Source organism: Salvelinus fontinalis, chromosome 13 (assembly GCF_029448725.1).
Source record: "Salvelinus fontinalis isolate EN_2023a chromosome 13, ASM2944872v1, whole genome shotgun sequence".
In the NCBI taxonomy this organism is placed as follows: Eukaryota; Metazoa; Chordata; class Actinopteri; order Salmoniformes; family Salmonidae; genus Salvelinus; species Salvelinus fontinalis.
Window position 1 is genome coordinate 3,628,413 of NC_074677.1, and position 11,456 is coordinate 3,639,868.

Genomic DNA, 11,456 nt, shown 5'->3' on the forward strand with positions numbered 1-11,456 from the left:
TAAAAAGAATGCTCATTTACATTATGTTAGTTCCTACTACCCCAGTCCAACACTTGGTGGCGCTGTTGGCCTATTTAGCGCATACCTGTGCTTTGTTTTTAAAAAATGGTTAACCAGGCAAGTCGGTTAAGAAGACATTCTTATTTACATTGACGTCCTAACCCGGACTGCGCTGGGCAAATTGTGCGCTGCAAAATACCTCTTTCCTATTCGCCGTACTCTTTTTGGTAATATCCCCCTAACCTAGACCTACAGAAAGCGCACCGGTACTGGTCGACAACGTGCCTGTCAATATGTGCGCGTGGGCTAAATACCGTCCGTTTTATTTATTTGACATATTCTATCAACTTACATTCTCGGACAAATCAGGTTTTTCTAATAAATTAATTATACTGATCGCTTGAGATTTTGTAAATTGAAAGTTAAAAAAAAATATGAATATTTCTAGCACGTGCATGATTAGGTAGGTATACACCGAATGCTTCCTTTTTTATAGGATAGGCAGTTACAATTGGATAACAGGGTGCATATAACCTGCGGTGGTCGCTGGCTCAGTGCTGCTGGGCTGATCATCACACTAGAGGCTACGGAATGTCAGAAATAATGAAATTAGGATGTCCGCTCATTGAATACTAGGCATAGCCAATATGTAATTTGCCATGAAATTCACACTACAGTATAGGTTCTGCCTCCTTTATTGAAAGGCGTGGCCATGAATCATTGGGAGGCAACATACATAATTGCACCAGTAGGGAAAATGAACAGTTCTTTTCCAACAGTCCGCCCAAGCAGTAGACTGGGATACAGAGGTCACAAGCAGAGAAGCAGCGACACCTTTAGCCTACTGGACAAAGACACGTTTAACTCGGCATAGATCGTACCGTGGAATTTATATCAAAAGGATTACGCCTCATTCTGAGTGTATTTTCGCTAACTCAAAAAGAAAAACCACAATGAATATTTATCTCAGATTTGCAATTTTTATCGTTTATGGATCAGGTGAGTGAGTCGGCACCAATGACTGGTCTGGATATAAAACCAAATCGTGACAATGTTGCAGCGATTTGTTTATAGGGGTATATTATATAGGCCAGCCGTTTTAACAATGTATAGAATAATCATATATTCTTTAGGAATATATAATAGTAGGCTATATGCAATATATTAACATTTATAGCAGGTTTTAAGATGTACAGCCTAATATGTCAAACTTTAAAGTGTCAATGAACTGGAGTCAGCATGTTTCCCCTCTCTCTTGCTACAGCTTGGGAGGAATTATCCTACTTTGTGTGGCTGCATTCCATCTCATGTAAATAAAGTTTCCTATGTGTGTCTCCAGTGTCTTTCAGGATATCAAGTGGTGCCTCTGCCAATACCATTGACAGGCACGGGGATAAGTCTCCTGCCCAATTAGCTGTGGTCAGTCTCCTCCACAATGATGCGGAAATAAGAGACAACCAGCTAGAATATGACGAGGAGGAATACTATTATGAACATGGTGATGAGGACTATCTGTCTGGGGATTATGAAATGGAGTTTCCAAAAGGTACAGTAGATTACCAGAGTTTATTTCTAGGTATTCATCAGCACCTCCAGTCTAGAACGTTTTCAAAGATTCACGTTTTGCATATGGAATGTTTAATACGGAACCTATTTACAATGTATATGGATCTTATCTCTCTGAATCCCAATTATGTGTTGTTAATAAAAATATTGTTCCTATCTTCCGCTCATCTCCAGTGGCATTTTCCACCAAGCCGAAAGATCTGCCCGTGGCTCCTTACACAGACAGGACAAGGGAGGGCAAGAGAAAGGGTAAGAAGAGGAACCCCTGTCTGAGGAAGTATAAAGACTACTGCATTCATGGGGTCTGCCAATACCTGAGAGAACTACGAGAGCCATCCTGCATGTGAGCCCCATCCCCTCATTCAGCGCCATATCTGTATTTTGTTAGACACTTATCGTGTGTGTGTGTGTGTCTCCAAACTCAAGTCACTGTTTATGTGTATTTCTTTGTAGATGTTTGCTTGGATACTCTGGTGAGCGGTGTCACCTTTTCAGCCTGCCAGTGACAAAGGAAGCAGAAGGCTACAACAGGACAATAGCACTGGCTGTGGTAGCAGTGGTTGTGTCCTTTCTGTGCCTGACAGTCATCGCCATAATAATGGCCATCAGGTCAGTGTGCCTCAGAGCTTGTTTCTGTCTTTGGAAAGGTTTGAGATGTTTCAGGATCACCAACTTGCCTCTGTCCTGTCCACGAATAACACATATTGTTTTCCTCCTTTGTCATATCAGGTATCATAAGCAAGGTCAATACAACCTTGAAAATGAGGAGAAGGTCAAGCTTGAGGCGGTCCCATATCCTTAAGAGTTTAGTGACAGAGTGAGTGTCTTTCTATTGCATAATGATTCATGACCTCGTACAGTTTGTTTGTCTGAGGCATTGTCATAAAGTTAAGTAAATAGGTGGTTGCTTATTGTTTTTCCATGTGCTCTATTCCAGCTAGGAGGATGACAATTCTACCTCAGTTCATTTTAAGATAAAGTTCATCCCCAAGAGGAAACTGTGGCGACGTAGGAGGAGATGGATTATGTCTACCACGTAGGACACCTGCCCGGCATGGTCTGACAGACTTCCTGAAAGACAATCCGGATAGCAAACCATGATTATATGCGTGGGCCATTTCCCAATTGGAACAGAAATCTCCATTAACTAATTGGGGCATACTAACTTGACTGAAGTCATTTTACATGACATGGAGGAATTAAAACAGACCGAGGAGAGAATTTAGGGAATTTAGATTGTTGTCAGTTGGTGTCACTACCAACGTGACGCTCATCCCTCAAGCTATCGTACAGTATGACAAAAGGGAATTTATTGTGGGCTCTCAGCTGTGTGCAGTTTTCCTTCTCCATCTGAAATTTTCCATTATTTGTAGCAAAGGGTGCCTATGTTTCATTTGATCTTTGTATGTGGTTTTTACCAGAATTTTCATTATAGTATTGGTGTATTGTATCAATCAGTCCTTTAAATAATTTATTTATTTAATACTTAAGCGGTACTTATTCCGATTTGTACTTGCTTTTTTATGTTCAGAGTGCACTGGCAGTTTGTTTGTATGCTTCTGTATTCTGTCAAATCTATGTTAATATGTATTTATAGCGTAAAACAACATGCTGCTCATGTTTTGATCTAACATTTTTGGTTATACCAAAATAATAAACCTAAAAAAATAAAACATGAAACGCAGAAGAAATTCTGAAGGTGAAAAAGCATTCATTATGTACTTGCTTCTATTTCACTGATTGATAGAGTGAGGGTTGAAACATCAATGATGATAGAAATGAAACGTTTTGTAAAAGATGTGAGGAATAAGGACAGAGTTTTATGTAAAACTGCAATTTGATGAAACATCAACTTGAGAAATGTTTTCAGAATGAAAAGGGGAAAAATAAACACAGCTTTTCACAGTCAAATTACATGTAGTTCTCATTCTTGTAATTTCTTGTTTTATTTTCGTTACTGATGATGAAGTTATATGGGTTCGCAAAACACTGTTTTACCTACACTCTTTCTGTTCCAATCATGTTTACCAGTCACTGGAGATACTCTGGGAACATTATGTGCTATGATAATAGCCAGTTTATGTGGTTTAACCACTGGCGCCATTTTGGTTGACGGTCAGTAAACCCCCTAGGAAGCACTTCCTGCAGCTGCAGTGGTAAAACAAATCTCTCGATTTAGATAGGATATCACAAATCAGGCTTGGTAAACACATTCTACAGTGACCATCTGTAGTTGAAATACTATAAGTATGGGGGATAGCTGACTGCTAAACAGCTTCCCGATTTTTTTACCTGGACATTTCAATGAATGCAATAATAATAATTTGGCGGGTGCTTATATTTTTTCCTATTTCACACATGTACAAGTGTGTATTAATACGCATGTGTGAATTGGACATTTGTTCTTTTACACATCCCAACTCTTCCTGAGACACTCAGAGAGTGGGGTCAAAGGTGGATTTACCATTAAGCAGAAGAGGCAATTGCCTCAGGCCTCACATCATCAAGGGGCCTCATGAGCTGGGCATTAAAATACAAATAAATATTTTCAAATTCTCTGCTTGAGGCCCCCTTATGCTCCGCTGAAGGCATAATAAATAAATTAAATCTGTCTGTTTAAGCTAGAGATACAGTATCTGCCTTCCGCATCTGCAGTGAAAGGTGGCCGAGCTACAGCGGCGTTTGTCAGACCAGGAGACATCCCGAAAGTCGGTCCTCTCACGAAAACATCTCTAGCGTCCGAACGGCATCACACTAAGATGAGACTCTCACGAACACGATGGTGTTGTCCGTTTTGCTCTACGACCCCCACAAAGGTCACAGTCAATCACATTGTATTTGTCACATGCTTCATTAACAACAGGTGTGGAGTAACAGTGAAATGCTTACTTAGGGGCCCTTCCCAACAATACAGAGAGAAAAATATAGAGAAATAATAGAAAGTAGTAATAGATACACAACAAGTAATGATAACTGGGCTATATACAAGGAGTACCAGTACCAAGTTAATGAGTAACGTTAACTTGGCTATATACACAGGGTACCAGTACCAAGTTAATGAGTAACGATAACTTGGCTATATACACAGGGTACCAGTACCAAGTTAATGAGTAACGATAACTTGGCTATATACACAGGGTACCAGTACCAAGTTAATGAGTAACGATAACTTGGCTATATACACAGGGTACCAGTACCAAGTTAATGAGTAACGATAACTTGGCTATATACACTGGGTACCAGTACCAAGTTAATGAGTAACGATAACTTGGCTATATACACTGGGTACCAGTACCAAGTTAATGAGTAACGATAACTTGGCTATATACACTGGGTACCAGTACCGAGTTAATGAGTAATGATAACTTGGCTATATACAAGGAGTACCAGTACTGAGTCAACGAGTAATGATAACTAGGCTATATACAAGGAGTACCAGTACTGAGTCAATGAGTAATGATAACTTGGCTATATACAAGAAGTACCAGTACCTAGTTAATGAGTAACGATAACTTGGCTATATACAAGGAGTACCAGTACTGAGTCAACGAGTAATGATAACTAGGCTATATACAAGGAGTACCAGTACTGAGTCAACGAGTAATGACAACTTGGCTATATGTAACGGATGTGAAATGGCTAGCTAGTTAGCGGGTACGCGCTAGTAGCATTTCAATCAGTTACGTCACTTGCTCTGAGACTTTAAGTAGGGTTTCCCCTGCTCTGCAAGGGCCGTGGCCTTTGTGGAGCGATGGGTAACGATGCTTCGTGGGCGACTGTTGTTGATGTGTGCAAAGGGCCCCTGGTTCGCGCCCGTGTCGGGGCGAGGGGACGGTTTAAAGTTATACTGTTACATATATACAAGGAGTACCAGTACCAAGTCACTGAGTAATGATAACTAGGCTATATACAAGGAGTACCAGTATCAAATCACTGAGTAATGATAACTAGGCTATATACAAGGAGTACCAGTACCAAATCACTGAGTAATGATAACTAGGCTATATACAAGGAGTACCAGTACCAAGTCACTGAGTAATGATAACTAGGCTATTTACAAGGAGTACCAGTACTGAGTCAACGAGTAATGATAACTTGGCTATATACAAGAAGTACCAGTACCTAGTTAATGAGTAACGATAACTTGGCTATATACAAGGAGTACCAGTACCAAGTTAATGAGTAACGATAACTTGGCTATATACAATGAGTACCAGTACTGAGTCAAAGAGTAATGATAACTTGGCTATATACAAGAAGTACCAGTACCTAGTTAATGAGTAACGATAACTTGGCTATATACAAGGAGTACCAGTACCAAGTTAATGAGTAACGATAACTTGGCTATATACAATGAGTACCAGTACTGAGTCAAAGAGTAATGATAACTTGGCCACATACAAGGGGTACCAGTACCGAGTTGATGTGCAGGGGTGTCACGAGTTGTCTAAAGGTAACCCGGTACTGTGCCGAAAAAATGAAAGGAAGTGAATCGGGTCATTTCCACTTCAAAGCTATACGGGTATTTCCACTGTTAAAAATATTTCAGAGCTTATATCTCTCAGATATAGGACAGACAATTCAAAACAACTTCCTTTCGATTACATTTTTGCCTGTTTTTCCAATGTATGAATCTGTTATTTAAATGTATTTCTATGGGCTAATAGCAATAAGGCCAAATTCAATGTTATATCAAATAATTGTTACATCTTTTTAGGGGGATACCTACAGGGGTCATATAATTCCAAATCAAATAGCTAAATGATCTCTGGTTTGACCATCTTAAAACAATTCCATATGTTAACTTAGTAGAAACCCAGCCCTTAGACTCTAGGGGGATACAATACGTATTTATTGTATGTGTAGCCCATGTATGTGTAGTGTGTAGCTAAATGTGTAGCTAAATGATCCCTGGTTTGACCATCTGAAAACAATTCCATATGTTAACTTAGTAGAAACCCAGCCCTTAGACTCTTGGGGGATACAATACATATTTATTGTATGTGTAGCCCATGTATGTGTAGTGTGTAGCTAAATGTGTAGCTAAATGATCCCTGGTTTGACCATCTTAAAACAATTCCATATGTTAACTTAGTAGAAACCCAGCCCTTAGACTCTAGGGGGATACAATACGTATTTATTGTATGTGTAGCCCATGTATGTGTAGTGTGTAGCTAAATGTGTAGCTAAATGATCCCTGGTTTGACCATCTGAAAACAATTCCATATGTTAACTTAGTAGAAACCCAGCCCTTAGACTCTTGGGGGATACAATACATATTTATTGTATGTGTAGCCCATGTATGTGTAGTGTGTAGCTAAATGTGTAGCTAAATGATCCCTGGTTTGACCATCTTAAAACAATTCCATATGTTAACTTAGTAGAAACCCAGCCCTTAGACTCTAGGGGGATACAATACGTATTTATTGTATGTGTAGCCCATGTATGTGTAGTGTGTAGCTAAATGTGTAGCTAAATGATCCCTGGTTTGACCATCTGAAAACAATTCCATATGTTAACTTAGTAGAAACCCAGCCCTTAGACTCTTGGGGGATACAATACATATTTATTGTATGTGTAGCCCATGTATGTGTAGTGTGTAGCTAAATGTGTAGCTAAATGATCCTTGGTTTGACCATCTTAAAACAATTCCATATGTTAACTTAGTAGAAACCCAGCCCTTAGACTCTTGGGGGATACAATACATATTTATTGTATGTGTAGCCCATGCATGTGTAGTGTGTAGCTAAATGTGTAGCTAAATGATCCCTGGTTTGACCATCTTAAAATAATTCCATATGTTAACTTAGTAGAAACCCAGCCCTTAGACTCTAGGGGGATACAATACGTATTTATTGTATATGTAGCCCATGTATGTGTAGTGTGTAGCTAAATGTGTAGCTAAATGATCCCTGGTTTGACCATCTTAAAATAATTCCATATGTTAATTTAGTAGAAACCCAGCCCTTAGACTCTAGGGGGATACAATACGTATGTATTGTATGTGTAGCCCATATATGTGTAGTGTGTAGCTAAATGTGTAGCTAAATTATCCTTGGTTTGACCATCTTAAAACAATTCCATATGTTAACTTAGTAGAAACCCAGCCCTTAGACTCTTGGGGGATACAATACATATTTATTGTATGTGTTGCCCATGTATTTGTAGTGTGTAGCTAAATGTGTAGCTAAATGATCCTTGGTTTGACCATCTTAAAACAATTCCATATGTTAACTTAGTAGAAACCCAGCCCTTAGACTCTTGGGGGATACAATACATATTTATTGTATGTGTAGCCCATGTATGTGTAGTGTGTAGCTAAATGTGTAGCTAAATGATCCTTGGTTTGACCATCTTAAAACAATTCCATATGTTAACTTAGTAGAAACCCAGCCCTTAGACTCTAGGGGAATACAATACGTATTGGAGTGCGTTTTCATTGAGGATCTCTCTGTACTTTGCTCTATTCATCTACAAATCATTTTAAAATTGTTTCTTTACTCAGAAAACTGGGTGGGGGGAATAAAACCGGGGTGCCAGTTGGAGAACCCGAGTGGGATAAAGTACTAAAGTAAAAATATTTTAAAGTACTACTTAAGTAGCTTTTTTTGGGTATCTGTACTTTACTTTAATATTTATATTTTTGACAACTTTTACTTTACTACATTCCTCCAAACATTTTCCTTGACAAACCAAAGTACTCATTACATTTTGAATGCTTAGCAGGGCAGGAAAATTGTGAAATTCACAAATTTATCAAGAGAACACATGGTCATTTCTACTGCCTATGTTCTGGCACTCACTAAACACAAATCCTTCATTTGTGTTAGGACTGTCGCTCTCCTCATCCTCGGACGAGGAGAGGAGAGAAGGATCATCAGACCAAAATGCAGCTTCAGGGAAATAAGCCATCTTTTTATTTCACACAACGATGATGGCAACACGAAAAACAAAACACTTTCAAAAATACAAAACAAGAAAACGACGTTGACGAAACCTGAACATAAACTTACATAACTAAACGTAAACTCACGGACAGGAAACAGACGACATCGAAAACGAAACGAACAGCCAAACAGTCCCGTATGGTACATACATTACACGACACAGGAGACAATCACCCACAAACAAACAGTGAGAACGCCCTACCTAAATATGACTCTTAATTAGAGGAAAACGCAAACCACCTGCCTCTAATCAAGAGCCATACCAGGCAACCCAAAACCAACATAGAAACAGATAACATAGACTGCCCACCCAAAACACATGCCCTGACCATAAACACATAAAAAACAACATAAAACAGGTCAGGACCGTTACAGAACCCCCCCCTCAAGGTGCGAACGCCGGGTGCACCAGCACAAAGTCCAGGGGAGGGTCTGGGTGGGCAGTTGACCACGGTGGTTGCTCCGGCTCAGGACGCTGTCCCCACACCACCATAGTCACTCCCCGCTTCTGTCTTCCCCTCCCAATGACCACCCTAAAACTCACATTCCCTAAATAAACGGCCAGCACCAGGAGAAGGGGCAGCACCGGGACAAGGGGCAGCACCGGGACAAGGGGCAGCACCGGGACAAGGGGCAGCACCGGGACAAGGGGCAGCACCGGGATAAGGGGCAGCACCAGGATAAAGACCAGCACCGGGATAAGGGGCAGCACCGGGACAAGGGGCAGCACCGGGACAAGGGGCAGCACCGGGATAAGGGGCAGCACCGGGACAAGGGGCAGCACCGGGACAAGGGGCAGCACCGGGATAAGGGGCAGCACCGGGACAAGGGGCAGCACCGGGACAAGGGGCAACACCGGGACAAGGGGCAGGTCCCGGCTGATATACTCTGGCAGATCCTGGCTGAGGGACTCTGGCAGGTCTATGCAGGCTGACGGCTTTCGACGCTCATGGCAGGCTGACGGCTCTCGACGCTCATGGCAGGCTTACGGCTCTCGACGCTCATGGCAGGCTGACGGCTCTCGACGCTCATGGCAGGCTGACGGCTCTCGACGCTCATGGCAGGCTGACGGCTCTCGACGCTCATGGCAGGCTGACGGCTCTCGACGCTCATGGCAGGCTGACGGCTCTCGACGCTCATGGCAGGCTGACGGCTCTGGCTGCTCATGGCTCTCTGACGACTCTGGCTGCTCATGGCTCTCTGACGGCTCTGGCTGCTCATGGCTCTCTGACGGCTCTGGCTGCTCATGGCTCTCTGACGGCTCTGGCTGCTCATGGCTCTCTGACGGCTCTGGCTGCTCATGGCTCTCTGACGGCTCTGGCTGCTCATGGCTCTCTGACGGCTCTGGCTGCTCATGGCTCGCTGGCGGCTCTGGCAGATCCTGTCTGGTTGGCGGCTCTGGCAGATCCTGTCTGGTTGGCGGCTCTGGCAGATCCTGTCTGGCGGGCGGCTCTGGCGGATCCTGTCTGGCGGGCGGCTCTAGCGGCTCCTGTCTGGCTGACGGCTCTAGCGGCTCCTGTCTGGCGGATGGCTCTGTAGGCTCATGGCAGACGGGCGGCTTTGCAGGCTCATGGCAGACGGGCGGCTTTGCAGGCTCCTGGCAGACGGATGACTCAGACGGCGCTGGGGAGACGGATGGCTCAGATGGCGCTGGGGAGACGGATGGCTCAGATGGCGCTGGTGAGACGGATGGCTCTGGCCGGATACGGCGCACTGTAGACCTGGTGCGTGGTGCCGGAACTGGAGGCACCGGGCTAAGGATAAGCACCTTCCTACTAGTGCGGGGAGCAGGGACAGGGCACACTGCATTCTCAAAGCCCACTCTATACCTGATGCGAGGTACCGGCACTGGTGACACCGGGCTGAGGACAAGCACATCAGGATTAGTAGGGGGAGAAGATACAGTATGTTCAGGGCTCTGGAGACGCACAGGTGGCTTAGTGCGTGGTGCCGGAACTGGAGGCACCGGGCTAGATACACGCACTACAGGGAGAGTGCGTGGAGGAGGAACAGGGCTCAGGATACGCACTGGTAGCACTACAGGGAGAGTGCGTGGAGGAGGAACAGGGCTCAGGATACGCACTGGTAGCCTAGTGCGTAGTGTAGACACTGTAGGTACTAGGCTGGGGCGGGGAGGTGGCGCCGGAAATACCGGACCGTGGAGGCATACTGGCACTCTTGAGCATTGAGCCTGCCCAACCTTACCTGGTTGAATGCTCCCGGTCGCCCGACCAGTGCGGGGAGGTGGAATAACCCGCACCGGCCTATGTAGGCGAACCGGGGAAACCATGCGTAAGGCCGGTGCCATGTATGCCGGCCCGAGGAGACGCACTGGAGACCAGACGCGTTGAGCCGGCCTCATGACACCTGGCTCAATACCCAATCTAGCCCTACCAGTGCGGGGAGGTGGAATAACCCGCACTGGGCTATGCACTCGTACAGGAGACACCGTGCGCTCTACTGCGTAACACGGCGCCTGCCCGTACTCCCGCTCTCCACGGTAAGCCTGGGAAGTGGGCGCAGGTCTCCTACCTGCCCTTGGCCCACTACCTCTTAGCCCCCCCCAAGAAATTTTTGGGAATTACTTACGGGCTTTTTGGGCTTCCGTGCCAGACGCGTTCCCTCATAGCTCCGGTTCCTCTCTCCGGTAGCCTCTGCTCTCCTCAGTGCCTCCAGCTGTTCCCATGGGAGGCGATCTCTACCAGCCAGGATCTCCTCCCATGTGTAGACACCTTTTCCGTCCAATAAATCGTCCCATGTCCATTGCTCCTTCTTCTCCTGTCCCTTACTCCGTTTATTTTTCCCTTGCCGCTTGGTCTTAGCGTGGTGGGTGATTCTGTTAAGGCTGTCTTTCTCCTCATCCTCGGACGAGGTGAGGAGAGAAGGATCATCAGACCAATACGCAGCTTTAGGGAAATATGCCATACTTTTATTTACAATACG

General features: G+C 44.2%; 1 protein-coding gene across 1 annotated transcript; it reads left to right on the forward strand.

Moving 5' to 3' along the window:
* Positions 1-7: 7 nt before the first annotated feature.
* On the forward strand, positions 8-3,480 carry LOC129867935 (proheparin-binding EGF-like growth factor). The gene is made up of 6 exons (XM_055941432.1): positions 8-999; positions 1,340-1,546; positions 1,741-1,909; positions 2,020-2,175; positions 2,296-2,383; positions 2,504-3,480. Exons 1-5 carry the CDS (start codon positions 954-956, stop codon positions 2,366-2,368), a joined length of 651 nt encoding a protein of 216 aa, XP_055797407.1. The 5' UTR covers positions 8-953; the 3' UTR covers positions 2,369-2,383; positions 2,504-3,480.
* The last annotated feature ends 7,976 nt before the right edge of the window (positions 3,481-11,456 follow it).